Source organism: Phyllobates terribilis, unplaced genomic scaffold (genome assembly GCF_046119375.1).
Source record: "Phyllobates terribilis strain yellow unplaced genomic scaffold, ASM4611937v1 Scaffold_5__5_contigs__length_657084704, whole genome shotgun sequence".
Taxonomy (NCBI): domain Eukaryota; kingdom Metazoa; phylum Chordata; class Amphibia; order Anura; family Dendrobatidae; genus Phyllobates; species Phyllobates terribilis.
The window spans coordinates 413351846-413369890 of NW_027362765.1; the positions used below are offsets into that span (position 1 = coordinate 413351846).

Below are 18045 nucleotides of genomic sequence, written 5' to 3' on the forward strand. Positions count from 1 at the left end.
GTCTACAATATAAAGCCTATTTATTATTTTATTTTTTGGAAGGCTTGTATGAATAGTCAACAATCTTGCTTTTTTTACTAGCAATATTTGTTTTTGTGTATTTTCTTATACGCAAAAATATATATATATAATTTTTTTTTTTTCTATAGATAAGCTGATGGGAAGCACACGAAACAGATCACATGTCTGGAGAATGCTGCATGTAGAAAGAAAAAGAAGAAAATATATAGCACAAAATGTTTATGTGCTATACTTGATATACTTGTCTTCAAGTCTTAATTTGCCTCCAGTATTTTTTTGGCTGAAGAAAAAAAAAAAAAAAATGGTTTCTTTGAAAAAAAAAAATGTTGTATATAATGCCACTGTAATGAAGTTTGATCCAGCAGTTGGCACCAGGCATTAAAACAGAGCGAGAAGTGAAGGCATTACACAATTTACTAAGGGGGTCCTTATTTATTAGTTATGCAACACAGGGTCTTATTTACAAAGATATCCATCGATGTAAGGGAAAGTTGGGTATTATATACAGAGGAAAAAGGGACAAAATAGAAAAATGCAACATTAAAAGAACCAGAAAAGAAGAGACACAGACAGAGGGATGTTGAACACTGTAACCAGCAGACAGTCTCGTAGCTGTATGGGAAGGCGAGAGTCAGGAGTCCTCCAGGTGAAATAATGAAGGATAAGAAATGCAGAGGAGGTCGACACGCTTCTGTATAAAACAACTGAGTATAATTTTATCTGTCAGACGTCTATCAACTGACGGATATTGAAAGCTTGGGAGGATGTGATAAGATCTCCCCCAGCCCTACAGTCAGCCATAGTTATCTGTCCTTAACATCAATAACGCTATTCATGAGGCAAGGGAAAATTAATAAAAAAAATCTTGGTGATGGGGGGAGGATATTCGGCAGGTGAAGCTGCCTCACTTGGGCTTTGTCTCGGCGTCTGTCACTTGCCGTATGAAGATAGCATCTTCGGGGTGTTCAATGTCATCCATTTCGTACATGTAGGAGGCAGCGATTGCCAGAGTGCTGCCATCAATGCTGAAGGCCAGGGAGGCGATGCTTGTAGGGTAGCGGTGGAACTGGCACAGACGTTTTTTGTTGAAAGGATCCCAAATATTAACAAAACCATCTGAACCACCTGCAGAATATAAGGAGAGGACAAGTTAGCACCATTATATACATCAGGTCACAAGACAACAGCACCATTACACAAGTGCGATAATGTAGAAAGTCAACTGGGGAAGGGGGTACAAGGTGATGCGAGATCTCTTCTGGTTCACGGACCTGTAGCGAAGGTGTTGTGGACGCTGTGGAAGGACACGGCGTTTACAGGATAGATCTGCTCAATGTTGTTCTCCTTCAGCCGGTGACACTTGAAGGCATATTTCTTCTTCTGGACTTCCAAGCTTGGGTCTAAATACTCTACAGCAACTCTGCCTTCGATGGAGCTCAGTACGTAGCCCTGCGAAAACCAGAAATGGGAGTTATGGTAAGGAAAGAAAAACTGAGCATGAGAACTGATGACAATAATCTAAATGGAGGAGTGGAGGAGTTTTTCAGGCCTCTCACATGGAAGTAAGAGGTGGCACTGATGTGGCCTCTGTCAGCTGCTTCCCAGGTATTGTGCAAGTATCCTATGCTGATAGGTCAGGTAAGTGATATTTACCGGCCACGCCAGAGACCTGGAAAGTGGCTGAGAAAAGCCACATCAATGGCAAGTCTTCGACATCAGAAGAGTCACATGCTAAAGAAAAGGGAATCACAGGCAACAGGATATCGAGAAAGGATTTGGGATTACAGAAACCTTTAAGCACTGTGCAAGGAGAAAAACGTGCAAAATGACCCAGGCACAGGGACAACACAACGATCCTTCTGATCACCAGCCTCTCCCTAGCTGCACATAAGGGTGGACCTGTCAATCAAGCAGAGACGGGAGGGGAGAAGAGACCCCGAGCAGACTCCTCAGCTAAAAAGAAAACCCGTCCGTCCTTAACATTTGCAAAGCCTTCATCTTAAATCAATTTTTAGTAAAAAAAAAAAAAGGAGATTTATCAAAATCAATAGAAGTGTTAGCTCATATTCTATCATGTGAAACGCAATTCATGATGTGCGGACGGGCCAACCCCAACCCAACAGCCTCATAGGCATATAGGAGTGTATAGAGTTTGGGAGACGCACAGCCAGTCCATACATCACGGCCCGCATACAGATATACGTGTGTGTGATCTATATAAGAATTCACTTTTTTTTTCCCACTAAAATGTGAATGTGATGATGGACTGGTAGCAACAAGCAACATCTGCAATGCAAAATTTTGCCAATTTCATTTTTTCCCTGACTGAATACAATGAGATGGTTGGCATGAATGATATTGTGTTGCAAGAGCAACCAGGAACATTTTTTTTTTTTTAAAGCAGCTGCATTAGTAGGTAACAGACCATGATACAACAGGGAAAAAAAAAAAACAGTCCAAAGTATCTGCAAAATGAAAATTAATAGTGATCAGCGAGCATGCTTGCCACTCGATCACGCATCCGGGAGTTCGGCTACGTATTGAGTATTGTGGGTGCTCGAGCAATCCCCGCATGCTTGTTGGCTAACAGTTGCGAAACATGAGGGGCAGGGACTCGAGCACTCGCGATACTCGATAAGAATCCGAGCACCCAGTCGAGTGGAGAGCACGCTCGCTCATCACTAAAAGTTAACTCTCAACTAGAAACACAAGATATCTGTTTGGCAAATGTAGCGTAACCCCCTCAGACATCCAAGCTGGAGTTATAGAAGGGCACATTATAATACTCCAAAGCTTAATGGAGAAACACGGGGCTGGGATGGACCCCTTAAATTACGCTCAATATGTTTTGCATGTATTAACACTTGGGATATAGTGCTACTGCACATAGTGAAAAATATGACTGCATGGGGTGACCTCTCCCGATTACCTGTTTATTGGGGTGTGCTCGGATACACCAGATCTGGTACTTTACGAATACATGGGGTGACCTCTCCCAATTACCTGTTTATTGGGGTGTGCTCGGATACACCAGATCTGGTACTTTACGAATACATGGGGTGACCTCTCCCAATTACCTGTTTATTGGGGTGTGCTCGGATACACCAGATCTGGTACTTTACGAATACATGGGGTGACCTCTCCCAATTACCTGTTTATTGGGGTGTGCTCGGATACACCAGATCTGGTACTTTACGAATACATGGGGTGACCTCTCCCAATTACCTGTTTATTGGGGAATGCTCGGATACACCAGATCTGGTACTTTACAAATACATGGGGTGACCTCTCCCAATTACCTGTTTATTGGGGAATGCTCGGATACACCAGATCTGGTACTTTACGAATACATGGGGTGACCTCTCCCAATTACCTGTTTATTGGGGTGTGCTCGGATACACCAGATCTGGTACTTTACGAATACATGGGGTGACCTCTCCCAATTACCTGTTTATTGGGGAATGCTCGGATACACCGGGTCTGGTACTTTAAACTGGATTCGCGTCTCTGTTGCACATAGCCCATGTTTCGGAGATCCCATACCAACACTCTTCTACCAGCGGTGCCCACAATCAGCCGGTCTCCAGACACAGACAGCGTATACACCTACGCGAGAAAAAAAAAGACATTTAATTTGTAGTTGTGACTCAAACATGAACAAGAGGCGACAAAGTGGCGGTATGTATATAGAAAAAATATATATACGGAAATAATAGTTCGCACAAACGATAGTTCAAACATCTTATTAGTATGTTCCCAAACTAAGATAAATGAAGCGAAACGCAGTCCTGGAGAGGTCAGCTGGTAAATTAAGGTTTCAGCGTCTAGGCCATCAAAAGACAAGAAGTCTCACAGTATTTCATAAAATAGCTGCAAAACATTTTCATGTCATCAATTCACACCATAAGCGCTCGAGCCTGGGAGCTGTGCGCAAAGAAAGTCAATTACTGAACTTGTCAAAGTTTCCGCATCCATCCACGGCGCATGGCAGCGCGGTTATAAACACGGTCTACTACAGCGGCTACGGTACAAGCACAATGAAGGTTAGGGGAGAATTCATTATGACGGCCAACGTGCAAGAACAGTCAGTAAAGAGCAGTTTGCAGCATTTTAGCCCACAAAACCCAAATGGCAGTAACACAATAGGAGAAAGGTTTTAGTTTCTACCCAGATAAAGATCTATTGAATTAATCTAGCAGATAGTGACCTGTATACTTATTCTCCTGACTCTACAGGACAGCAATGCTCAAAGCCAAAAAGTATTCAGTATAATATAGCCAAGTCTACAGGGTGACAATGAGATTACAGCTTTATATTGCATCTAATGATTTCCTAGGGGGTCACATTGCGTCCTGCAACCTACCGCGACACAGATGCTAAGCTTTCCAAGTGAGCTGGATTTTCTGCTGCTGGTTGCAAGTCCTTGCGGTGACTTGCATGCGACTAGTGTGTTTTTAAAGCAAAACTGCAACTGTGAAATAATCGCATGGCAGCAAGTCACAAAGTGCGCAAGTGTTTCAGGTCTCATAATTTGCGATTTCACCCAAGCTCTGATGCCCTTCCAGCCCCCCTCAGAAGGAAGTGGGGACCAGACAATCTCTGATGTCCCGAAAGGAGGCGTGCAACCAGCTGCAGCCGATCACTGACTGAGGCGGGTCACCAACGCAGCGAGTGTAGGCTGTGTATAACAAGGAGCTAGAAATTAGTGGCCGACTTGATAAGCATCAGATCAGCAGCAAATATTTGGGGTGTTGACCTAGATTTTTATAATTTTAAATGTTGTCCTGGCCATAAAATTTATTTATTTTTCTCTTTTCACAATCCCTGTAAAGTTAGGCCAGAATAACACAGGCATTTGGCGTTCATCTATATGTACAGAAAAAGCAGCCTATTTTATATGAGGGACCCCATAAACTATACCAAACTATCATTTTATGAAGAAAAAAAAAAAAAAAAAGTTATAAGACACAGCATGCAGTTTTTTTTTTTTTTTTTTTTTAAAGACCGATTAGCATCAGAGCCTCCCCTTAGGGGTCTGAATATATTTAGAGGGTCTGTTATGGGGGTTTAAAATTAATGTATATTGAAAACTCTACTTAGTGGGCAGGTGGTGTGTGCCTATCTTCAAATACAAGGGGGATATGCTGCAGAGCGGTGTTTCAGATTGCTTGCCAGCACGCAACAAACAGTACGGCATAAAGACAAGTGAGCGAGCTTTACCCAATTGTAAGCGGCAGGAAAAATTATAAATGAATGCGGCGACGCCGGCCACTTTACACTAATGCCACAGGTACGACTGCTGCCAACATTACCAAGACATACAGCGACCATAGGAGGGGAGAAAAAAAAAAAAAAAGAACAGTTGTAATGAAACAATCTCTACGAGAATGCTAAATCTTCTTTACAAACTGGTGTCACACCTGGATTGGAAGTAGTCTTTTTAGCCACCGGTTTCATCAATCACCCCAAACCATGGTGTCAAGCCGCCGAGTGGGTGGACACATATATCAGGAGTATGAAAGGAAAGAAAAAGTAAAAAACAGAAAATGAAGAAACCCGACGTGCCACGCTGTCTGAGCCGATAGGTAGGCGGTTTCCCAGTGGCCGTCTATTATGTGCCGTCCTGTCAGCTATTCATCACCAGCTTTTACTGGCCACATACACCCATAAATCAAACCAAGAAACAATGCAATTATTCTGCTCCGCACAAAAGGTCTCGCCAGAAGTAGATTCAGTCGTGATGGGGTAAAAATGACGGCCATTTAGATGGAGTGCAGGCCCTGTAATGATGGCTCCAAACTGGTCAGTATATTTAAGAGGAAGCACAGGCACAGGAGCGCCGTGTTGATTTAGTGGAAGGAAAAGCTTTCCTGCTTCATCTTGACACAGTAACTTAGCGGAAAATATGAAGGAGAAAAGGATGTAATAACTTAAACGCTAGTCTTATGTGAGGTCTGCGGAAGAAACAATTGGTTTTAGCCGAGCACAGAACTTACACTTCACAAGTAGCGGAATATGATGGAAGGCAATGCGGCAATACTCACAGAAGTTTACAAGAGAATAAAACGCTGCCCAACGTAAAAAAACATAAAAATTTGCAGCAAAGTGGTCTAAAATCTAATATATAATAAGAGCAAGAAAACCTTATCAGGCTGATTAAACGATCCTGCGTTACACGGCGTCCGCGGATCCCACAATTTCACCGTCTGGTCCCAACTACCCGTCACCATAACGTTCACCTCAGGGCAGAACTCCACGCATCGAATGGGGGCATCGTGAGTCCCAACCACAGTTTCTGCAAAACAAACATTGCAAGAAAAGAGAAAATAAAAAGAAAAAAAAAAAAAAAAATCAATAACACCCCCAGGCCACAACCATGAAATCTTACTTTATGTGACATATTGGTCAAGTCTATTCACCAGTCGCTGGCTAACACAACGCTATAGTTATATAAATGACACTTATGACCCATTATTTTAATGGTCCTAAAGAGGGTTGGACCATAAAGCCACTTACCCAAAGAATAAACTTCACTAATCCCAAAAACGGTGCTCTGGTGTTTCCTGGCTACCCGTTTGGATGGAGTGAGATCCTAGCATGCACCGCTACTGAATTCTCTATAGGACTGCGATGTATGGGATCATCAATAAACACAAATGAGGAACACCAGAGACCTGTTCTAAAAACCAAATTCTTTAATGCGGCAACCCCTTTACTGGGGGTGACATGCATAATATAAGACATGCAATATTAAAAGGGGTTTGGCTTTTATTTATTCATTTATTTTTTAACCAGGAGCCTGTGTGCTAGATGCAATAAGGGACACCAACGAGCTTCCCTTCACTGCTTTAATCATAGTAGGACCTGTCAAATTTTTCATGGTGGTGAACTGGACACACGATGCAATAGTGGCTGCAAAGTAGATTAAAAATTGTTCTTCTTTTGCGACATAGTGAATCAGAAGAACTATACTACATTTCTAATTGGAGGTATTTGCTAATATTACTACTACACCTAAGCATTGGGATAGGATCTTGGAGATGGGAATACTCCTTTAAATTTAGTCCAAGTGGATGTTAGTACAAAGTTTCCCTGGGGGCATGTACTACTTCTCCCTGTATGAGGCTGACCAATCATAGGCAGGCAGCAACGTAGAGGAGTGTGCAGCCTAAATAAGCTCAGAAAATACACTGCTCAAAAAAATAAAGGGAACACTTAAACAACAGAATATAACTCCAAGTAAATCAAACTTCTGTGAAATCAAACTTAGGAAGCAACACTGATTGACAATTTCACATGCTGTTGTGCAAATGGAATAGACAATAGATGGAAATTATTGGCAATTATCAAGACACCCTCAATAAAGGAGTGGTTCTGCAGGTGGGGACCACAGACCACATCTCAGTACCAATGCTTTCTGGCTGATGTTTGGGTCACTTTTGAATGTCGGTTGTGCTTTCACACTCGTGGTAGCATGAGACGGACTCTACAACCCACAGAAGTTGCTCAGGTAGTGCAGCTCATCCAGGATGGCACATCAATGCGAGCTGTGGCAAGAAGCTTTGCTGTGTCTGTCAGCGTAGTGTCCAGAGGCTGGAGGCGCTACCAGGAGACAGGCCAGTACACCAGGAGACGTGGAGGGGGCCGTAGGAGGGTAACAACCCAGCAGTAAGACCACTACCTCCGCCTTTGTGCAAAGAGGAACAGGAGGCGCACTGCCAGAGCCCTGCAAAATGACCTCCAGCAGGCCACAAATGTGCATGTGTCTGCACAAACTGTTAGAAACCGTCTCCATGAGGGTGGTATGAGGGCCAGACGTCCACAGATGGGGGTTGTGCTCACAGCCCAACACCGTGCAGGACGCTTGGCATTTGCCACAGAACTCCAGGATTGGCAAAGTGGCCACTGGCGCCCTGAGCTCTTCACAGATGAAAGCAGGTTCACACTGAGCACATGTGACAGACGTGACAGAGTCTGGAGACGCCGTGGAGCGCGATCTGCTGCCTGCAACATACTTCAGCATGACCGGTTTGGCAGTGGGTCAGTAATGGTGTGGGGTGGCATTTCTTTGGAGGGCCGCACAGCCCTCCATGTGCTCGCCAGAGGTAGCCTGACTGCCATTAGGTAAAGGGATGAGATCCTCAGACCCCTTGTGAGACCATATGCTGGTGCGGTTGGCCCTGGGTTCCTCCTAATGCTGGACAATGCCAGACCTCATGTGGCTGGAGTGTGTCAGCAGTTCCTGCAAGATGAAGGCATTGAAGCTATGGACTGGCCCGCCTGTTCCCCAGACCTAAATCCAATTGAGCACATCTGGGACATCAGGTCTCGCTCCATCCACCAACGTCACGTTGAACCACAGACTGTCCAGGAGTTGGCGGATGCTTTAGTCCAGGTCTGGGAGGAGATCCCACAGGAGACCATCTGCAACCTCATCAGGAGCATGCCCAGGCGTTGTAGGGAGATCATACAGGCACGTGGAGGCCACACACAATACTGAGCCTCATTTTGACTTGTTTTAAGGACATTTACATCAAAGTTGGATCAGCCTGTAGTGTGTTTTTCCACTTTAATTTTGGGGGTGACTCCAAATCCAGGCCTCCATTGGTTAATAAATTTGATTTCCATTGATGATTTTTGTGTGATTTTGTTGTCAGCACATTCAACTTTGTACAGAACAAAGTATTCAATGAGAATATTTCATTCATTTAGATCTAGGATGTGTTATTTGAGTGTTCCCTTTATTTTTTTGAGCAGTGTATATTACACAGCACAAAAGTGTGGCGTTATTAACTCCACGTAATAGCTCCACACTTCTGTGCTGTGCAATATATCTTCAGTGCTTATTTAGGCTGCACACTCTGGACGTCAAGACCTGTGGTCTCAGGTCATGTGACCACAATGACATCACAGTTCCATCGGCACTTCTATTTTGCTGCCTGCCTATGATTGATCAGAGTCATACAGGGAGAAGAAGTACATGCCGCCAGTGAAAACGATGTATTAAGGTATGCATTATCCATTTGGGCTCAACAACTAAAGTTAACTCATTAGGTGCTTAATATCTGATTGCCAATATTTTCATAACAAAGGGACGAATTAAAAAAAAAAAAAAAAAAAAAAAACACACACAACACACCTTTGTATTCTGCTTTGCAGCCATTATTTCATGGTGTGTCCAATTCACCATGAAAAACACAGTGAAAGGACCCCAAATTAATATCATTTAAACAATACCTCCCAAAGTTCAATAGACAGAAAAATAAAAACATTACAGGTCTCGGAAAATGACAGTAAAAACAAAGTTTATTTGTTGATTGTATACAATCTTCTGACTTTTTTCTTCCACTCAAAATCGATGCAGGTTTGGTATTGCCATAATCGCACCGACCTAGAGAATCATGTTTAACCGTAAAAACAAAATCCAAAAAACAATTACTTTTATATTTTTTCCGCCTTTCAGTATATTATATGGTAAAATGCATAGCGATATTCAAAACTCCTGCAAAAAAAAAAAAAAAATAAGAAATAGCCTCATATGGCTACGTCAACAGAAAAAAAAAAAAAAGTGGATGGTTCTTGGAAGAAGGGGAGGAAAAATTGCAAATGTAGAAATGAAAATTGGCAAAAGTGAATAGAAAACTCCATTTCTTTTGCACACCCTTACCTCCATCGGTATTTAGGTCGTGCATTTTTAACTGGTGATCCAGGCCTCCGCTCCAGGCGTGAGTAGGATCCTACGATAGGAAACAAAAGCGTCATTTATAACTGGTCACATTCACACACTAAACAGTAACGAAAGTGATTATCAGAAAATACATACGTAGAAAGCGCAGTCGAGGACAGGACCAGCGTGCTGGTACTTCAGTCTCATTGTGTTTGCAGGAACATCATACAGGCGGACAGAAGAGTCCCAGGAGGAAGCCAGCAAGAACTGCGAAGTGTTTGGACTGAACTTGACGGCAGATATTCCATCCTCGGGGGCTTGATTCAGCTTAAATTCGTTGGAGCCCGTCATCTAAGATAATAAAAAAAAGTATTGAAAAACATGAACACGTTCGATATTCCAAACTGGAGCCTCTAAATCCATCTAATCTATAGAAAAATTACAATTGCTGCACAGATTATCACACAGCCAATATTAAACTCCATTACTTTGCATTTTAAAAAACAGTAATCCCAACTTTTTCCTAACAGCGTATCACACAGGGGTTTGGGGGCTGTACAAAACGTCGGATTGCACTGGGACCAAGGTTACTCTATGAGGCCGTGCACATGTCAAATTATTTTCTCAGACCAAGCTGGTCCAAAAGAAAAAAAGAAAATGCAGCATGCCCCGAATTTGATCCGAAATTTGGATCAAACTCTGTCATGCAAGTCAATGAGTCCATGGAAAACCTCGGAGTGCACTCGGATGTCATCTGAGTGCAGTCCGATTTCCAAGGACTGGCAGAATGGAGATGAAGAATTTGTGATGGAGCCATCACAGATACTATCGTTCTCATATAATCTCAGGTTATTGGAAGGACACCCCCTGCTTATGCAGGACGATGTGAAAAATTATTTTATTTGCTCGTTTATCAGGTGATTACCGACATATTTACACCAGCAGATGATTGGATTGAGGGTTCACGGATTACCTACTGGTGTAGGTGCACCATTAGGTACATGGTCACCAGAATCTTTGCAGTCTCCATGGATACATGTAGGTCTGCACAAGACCTGTATACTCAACACTACAGATACTGAATCAAGAAACTCTACAAAGTTATCTTTTCTATCACAAGTGCCCAGCTATTGGTTTTATGTCCAAATCAAAAGAAACTAAAACAAGAAATGAACTGAAATAAGTTGGTATTCATACAACTGTAGGAGCGCGTTCACACTGGCCACTAAACAGACAAAACCTAAGAAAAACAAAATGAGCAAATACCCTGCAGTAAGTAAATAGCAACAGTGCCAGGAAAATAACATAGGGAACTTAGTTAACATTGTTTTGATCAAAAAAACAGAAGTCATCCCAACATATTCCAGTTCATTTTTTTTCGGCTTTTTGCACCCAATACGAATAATGGCGTGACCTCCCTTCTCTCTGAGCTTTCATACAGCTTCCCATGGCAGGGTGTCCATTAGTCAGGGCCCATGTTATTTTCATGCACTATTTCTATTTACTTATTGCTGGGTATGTGCTCATTTTCCTTTTATCTTATGTCCTGCTGATGACAAAGCTGTGTACCACTGTAAAGTCCAAGAGGAAGAGGCCTTAAAGGGGCTGTCTGGTCCAAATCGATGAGTCTGCAGTCACTCTGTGTGACTGCAGACTTATGGATCCCCCCAGCACACTGTGCGCTGCGGGGATTGGCCGGTTTATGACCCGGGACTGTACCCAATTTATTATATATTTTAGGAGCCGGAGTTGGTCCATATTATACCGACTCCACAGCCCTGCTGTTGAGTCCAGGTTAGGAAATCTGAGGCCGGTCCGGTCAGATCTGTGAAGATGGCTGAAACACAAAATCCTAATTTCACCCAACCCCAAATTTCCTGTCCAGATAATGAGACGGCACGGTTCTGATAGACGGCCATACACATCCCATAATACAGTTTGATCAGCAGATCGCTTCTCTGAAAGATGTAAGTAATCATTGTGATTCTTCCTAATGAGGCCTGTTCTGGTGGCAACTATATTAATAAATGGGTCAGGAATGTCTTCTCTGTAACGAGATCTGTCACTAATTACTAAGTATTTTAACCTCCTAAATTACCAGAAACGAAGATTGGCTTAAACAAGACATATGTCTTTAATAAGCAGAGTCCTCTATGAAGCCCCTAATAAAATAAGAAAGCCTCACTAACGCAACTCATTTCCTCTCGGATCAATAAAGTAATTATATACTACAGACGCTTAAATAAAAATATGCCAGTGGCTTCAAGCAAATTTAATTTCACAGATTCTCCTCTAGAAAACAGCCTGCATAAACAGGACCATCTCAATTAACCCTGCGCCTGGTCCAGAGATCTGCGGGTAATTGCCCTGTGCAGCCGCACAGCCTTATTATATCAAAGGGTTTAGCCAGTCAGCATAAATACACAGGTGCACACAAAATGCCACCAACTACTCCTATCATTCGCTGAGGACGAGAGAATGATCACCACCAATAATCCGAGACCGCCTAAAACTACCTAACAGCGCAAATAGGATAATAGATGTGCGCCGATCACCATTTACACCGCATCCTGCGTATACAAGGTCGTCCCATAAAAGACAATTTGCATGATGTGGGAAGATGACAAGAAGGCTTCCTCCATGATTATGATGGATCTGGAGAGTCTGAAAATGGCACTTCACATTCGGATGTTGAGAAACCAACAAGAAAACTACTAAAACGAAATAAAAGAAAAAGCGGGACAGCGGCATAAGGGTACAGGGCTATGTCTGCGAATCAGAGGGGGGGGGGGGGGGGGGAGCCACAAAGCACAGGATCAGCAGCATAGATATCCGTCGCAGCAGAAACCAGGAGGGCCGACAAGCCCCCCACAGCACCGATGACATCTCTCTGCAGTGCTGACGACTCCCCGTCCCATATTCAGCGCTATAAGTCAGCCGAGGTCTGTAGTCTGTGCAAGGACGAAGCTATGGAGCAGGGTAGCGCAACGCCGACATGTCCACCCCTCACTGGGCCGCAGATGGTTAAAGTCACATGGAATGGGGACGAGGCAAGAATTGGATTCATCCCTTTTTTTGCCTGCAGTACATTTAAAAGGGGTAATGTGATTAGCTGCAGCGGTCTAGTGACACTGTTTATAGGTGACAGGGCTGAGAGCTGAGAAGCAGTGCTAGTCCAGGAGGTAAGTATATTTATTTATGCATCACCCTTTGGCCACTGGTGGACAACTCCTTTAATTTTAGAGATGCAGTTGCAAGTTCTATAGAGCGCATTAAAGCAGTTACCTATGGGGAGCCTCAAGCTCTATAACTATGGGTGAAACTGGCAATCCTAGTGACGCAGAATTACTGTAATGGGCACCATTATTGCCGGGTCACCATGTATTTGCCAATATTTTTGGGGACACAATTTTAATGGCCACTGTTTGAAGTAAGCATCGTCTGATTTGTAGGCCCTGCACAACGTCATGTGCGCTGGGCTACGGTACGGTACGGTGAATCTTTTTGCTCAACCCTAAGGCTATGTTCACACGTTGCATTTTTTGCTGCGTTTTTTTTGCCAAGTGACGTGATTCAAATGAACTCCCGAGGGATCCATTCACTATAATGAGGCAGCAGAGTTACTCTGGACTCCGTCTGGCCTCTGTTCAGTGTTGTCCTTTTCAGAAGTGCACAAAACTGTGGGCGACAGCACTTTTATGCACACCTAATAAAAAGACGAACGCCGACAGATCATAGGCCAGACGGCATAACTGGTGCCTCTATCTACCTCATTATGAGAAATTTTCCGCCGGGAGATCTGTCTGAATCACGTATTTCAGAGATTTACACAGAAACCCCAGTATAAGCGCTTAGCGCAGAATAAATGTGACTCGAGCCATACAGCAATCTTTGGGAGGCAGAATGGACAAATCAGCAGCAGGTGAAAAATTGGTTTTATTTTTTGAAGCCGTTCCTCATGCGGTATAAGTGATTAGACGACTTTATTCTTCGGATCGGTGCGATTACAGATTTATATCTGGTTTTTATGTTTGGCAGCGGTCACACACTAAAAGACGCTTTTTATTGCAAAAACTATTTTTTGCATCAACATATTTAGACAGCTATAATTTTTCCATATTTCGGCCGACAGTCATGTGACGGCTTGTTTTTTGCGTGACGAGTTGTCGTTTTTATTGGCACCATTTTTGCGCACGTGACATTTTTTTGATCGCTTTCTATTCTGATTTTTGAGAGGCAGAATGAACAAAAACCAACAGTTCAGGAATTGTTTTTTGGGTTTTTTTTTTTATACCGTTCCACATGTGGTAAAATTGATATGGCAGCTTTATTCTTCGGATCAGTATGATTACAGCGATACTACATTTATAGCTTTTTTTATGTTTTGGTGCTTTTACACAATAAAACTTTTATAGAAAAAATAATTATTTTTGCATCGCCTTATTCTGAGAGCTATAACTTATTTTTCGGCTGATGGAGCTATATAGCGGCATGTTTTTTTGGGGGGACAGTTTTATAAGTCTGGTTCTTCCGGACGTGGTGATACCAAATATGTGTACTTTAGTTTTGTTTTTTTTCCAAAAAACATTTATTTATGGAAACAATATATTTTTCTTTTTTATTATTATTTTGTGATTTTTATATTTTACAATTTTTTTTCACTTTTTCTTACTTTAACACTTTGTCCCACTATGGGACTTTCACTGTTTGCAGGCTGATCGCTTGTATAGTATAGGGATGCAGGAGCATTCCTATACAAGCTGTCAGTTCTGCACTGACAGAAAGTTGCCAAATCATGCACTGCACATGATCTGGCAACTTTCCTAGCTCTGGTGACCCCGGATGTCATGATGTCAACATCGGGTCACCATGACAATGATCGGGACCCCGCAATGACATCGCGGGGTCTCCGATCCAAAGGCAGAGGGGAGATCACAGCATTTAGCAGGTTAAAGTGCTGGGATCAGTGCGGGCACCCGCTCCTTGCACTTAGTGACAGGTGTCAACTGTCTGAAACAGCTGAGATCGCGCACAGCCTTTGTGGGCGCAAAATCGCCATGACGGTAAGTACCAGGCCACAGGGAGGTATATGTCTCATGTCAGAAAGGGGTTAAGCTTTGAGGGGAGGGGGGGGGGGGGGGAATCACAAAACTGAATGTGTTTCACATACTGATGTACCTGCTTTTTTCCACTTAATAACACAGGAAACCCTGATACCTGCGTTTTTGCACTTACTAAATACTTTCCATGCTGCAGTTTTCCAATTCAGTCAGCAAAAAAAAAACAAAAAAACACAAGTGTGTGCATGAGATTTCTGAAATTTCATGGCTTTTGCTGGTACTGTAAAAAGCAGCTTAAATTTTTCATTACAAAGCGCAACGTGTGAATATAGGCAAATGATCAGTTGTTCTTACCAAAATCTGTAGCGTGGCCAACTTTGAAGAAGCACTCCTACTAAGTATTTATTGATTAAATGTGTGTGTATGTAATGTAGTGGGAGTGTGATAATTTACTCACCTACTGACACGCAAATGAGACTATCCAGCTCACTCTATGCATGAGCCGGAAGTCTCTTATTGGCGACGTTCAGTATTTGTAAGCCAAAACCAGCAGTGGGTGACGTGTTTCTATTATACATTTACCCTGATTGTTCCACTCCTGGTTTTGGTTTACAAATACTGAGATAGAAAAATTTCACTAGATACTCAATATGTGCACGTGGCCTAAACAAAACTGACTGCAAAAGTGCAGCTAGGCTCTGATTCATGCTGCCTATTGTTTGGACAGCATGAATCATTTGACAGGTTCTGCTTAAAGCGGACCTGTCAGCAGGATTGTGCTCAGTAAATTACATACACTGTCAGGTGGGCGACATTACACTGATTAATATGATACTACCTTGGTTGATGAAATCCATCCTGTGGTTCTTGTGTAATCTTTACTTTCAGTTTGGAGATAATGATATGCTCGTACTCCGGGGCGGCCTGTGGGGGACGCTCTATCTGGTGCTCTGCTTACATATTCATCTGTATGCTCTTATCTTACCTAGCCCCGCACTACTGGATGCATTATGTAAAATAGTAGACAGGTCAGTGAAGGCACAGTGAGCTGTCATAAGAGCATACAGATGAATATGTAAGCAGAGCACCAGATAGAGCACCCCCCACAGGCCGCCCCGGAGCACGAGCATATCATTATCTCCAGACTGAAAGTAAAGATTACACAAGAACAAAAGGATGGATTTCATCAACCAAGGTAGTATCATATTAATCAGTGTAATGTCACCCACCTGACAGTGTATGTAGTTTACTGAGCACAATCCTGACAGGTGTGCTTTAAAGACAATCAGCAGGATTTCACCCCTCCAAACTATAAGTGCTCATAGCTCTTTCAAAGGCAAATCCAGCAATTCCTTTACATGGCCGATCTGTTCCTCCATTACTGAGAAATCAGTGTTTGGAGTGATATGCAAATCAGACTGAAGAGCTTTTGTAGAGCTGAAGCCTCAGTCACTCCAGCTCTATTCACAACCCAGCGCCGCCTCCTCCTGCCTCACTGTCAGCTTCTACTCTATGAGACTTCAGGCAGTCTACAGTCAAGTCTATGAGACAGTCAAGCAGGAGGAGGCGGCGGCACTGGGAAAGAGCTGGAGTGACAGAGGCTTCAGATCTACCATAGCTCTTCAGCCTCGTTTGCATATCAATTCAAACCCTGATTTCTCAGTAATGGAGGATTGAACTCACTATGTAAAAGATATTGCTGGACTGGTCTTTAAAAGAACTGCAAATGCATATACCAATTTGGGGAAAAGGGAAATCCTGCTGCCAGATTTCTTTAAACTGAGAGCTTATAACATGCTATGAGGATTATACCACCATTCTTAGTGATTTTCAAAGTAAGAACACCAGGCCCATCAGGTCTTAAAGAACGAACAATGAATGCAGTTTATAAGGTGAAATCTAATGACACATGATATGTATATGATTAGTGTGGGATTGTGACCACTGCTGCATTCCCTGTGGTAACTACAGCTCCGTTCACACAGGGATGATAGAGTGATACAAGAGTAGGAGTCCTATGTGAATAGGTGATAAATGTTGGTGTGGGGCCCCTTTAAGAAGAAACTGTTGTGCAGGTTGAGCAGCATTTATTGCACATAACATCCAGATGGAGCAGAATACAGAGAGCCGGCGTTACACATTCTGTACCCATACAACGCAACACACACCCCTATCTTCTTAACTTGGTACGTTCCCTAGTGCAGCACCTCTGAGGGAACATACCAAAGCACAATGCGTGGGGAGGTATCAAAACTGAAGCAAAGGAAAAATGGAGCAGCTGCACATAGGAGCCAGACTGCACCTCATGTTACATGTACCACACACACACACACACACACACACACACACGTCAGACTTCTGGCAGGTCCACAGTCACACAGGAGCGGACTCCACCACACTGCAGGCGCCGCGCACAGAGCCCGGTGTCTTCCCTGCCCTCGTCCTCTTCTTCCCTTCGCATTCCCTCTCATAATCACTCACCGTGCCTCCTATTTATTCCGCCTGTTCTTCCCTGTTTCAGCTTCAAACCGCCACCATTGAATTCAGGACCTCTAAAGATCAAGCTCGCTGATTGGCCGGTTTGAAAAAGTGTCTCTGAAGCTCATTGGTTAAGAGAAAGAGCCTGACAGGAAATTAACGACTAATTTACCGGAAGTGTCCTGACGTCACGGACTGGCTGTCAAAATGCTAAGGAAACGTGACTTTTTCGCCATGTTGTGGATGGCAAAGAGTAAAAGTGATGGAAGTTGAGCGATGTAACTTTGAGGACGGAGGAGAATGTTGTACATTGGATGTAATAAGGCGCCAGACGGGGTTATACGGGGTGCTGGGTGTACTGACTCCCCTTTTCAAGACTACAGTGGTGGTTTTTACTGTTGATGCTAATTCTGCTGTGATTGTCTGTAGTAATTTGTTTAATAATCTCTATTATTACAGTCAATGCATGTTTTTTTTTTACATACAGTACATGCACATATCACCATAATTACCCCTGACCTAGAAAGCAGGTATTCCTATGTGTATGTGCAGTGCAATTGGAAAAAAAAATCAGTAATGATGTAGAAACCTGTGTGGAAGGGTTTTAGGAGAAACTCAAAGGGTTTCACACGTTTGCCAGTTTTGATCAAATCAGGTAGTCGATCGATCGGAGACAAGAGAAACACGACCAATCCTGTCTGTGTCCCAGACTTGTCTGCTCTCTGGTGCCTGGTCACATATCTTTATTACAAGCAAAGAGATAAGGAAAAGGGGAATGTCTTTACAGACTTTACATTACCTAACGTAGAAACTATGTAA

At 43.0% G+C, this 18045-nt stretch overlaps 1 protein-coding gene across 1 annotated transcript; it reads right to left on the reverse strand.

Annotated features, from left to right (window-relative positions):
• Window positions 1-433: 433 nt before the first annotated feature.
• Window positions 434-17345, reverse strand: BUB3 (BUB3 mitotic checkpoint protein). Its single transcript, XM_073685143.1, has 7 exons — window positions 17230-17345; window positions 9845-10039; window positions 9689-9758; window positions 6165-6316; window positions 3469-3627; window positions 1293-1470; window positions 434-1146 (listed from the first exon to the last, which is right to left on the reverse strand). The coding sequence occupies exons 2-7, from the start codon at window positions 10037-10039 to the stop codon at window positions 926-928; spliced, it is 975 nt and encodes a 324-aa protein (XP_073541244.1). The 5' UTR covers window positions 17230-17345; the 3' UTR covers window positions 434-925.
• Between the last annotated feature and the right edge of the window lie 700 nt (window positions 17346-18045).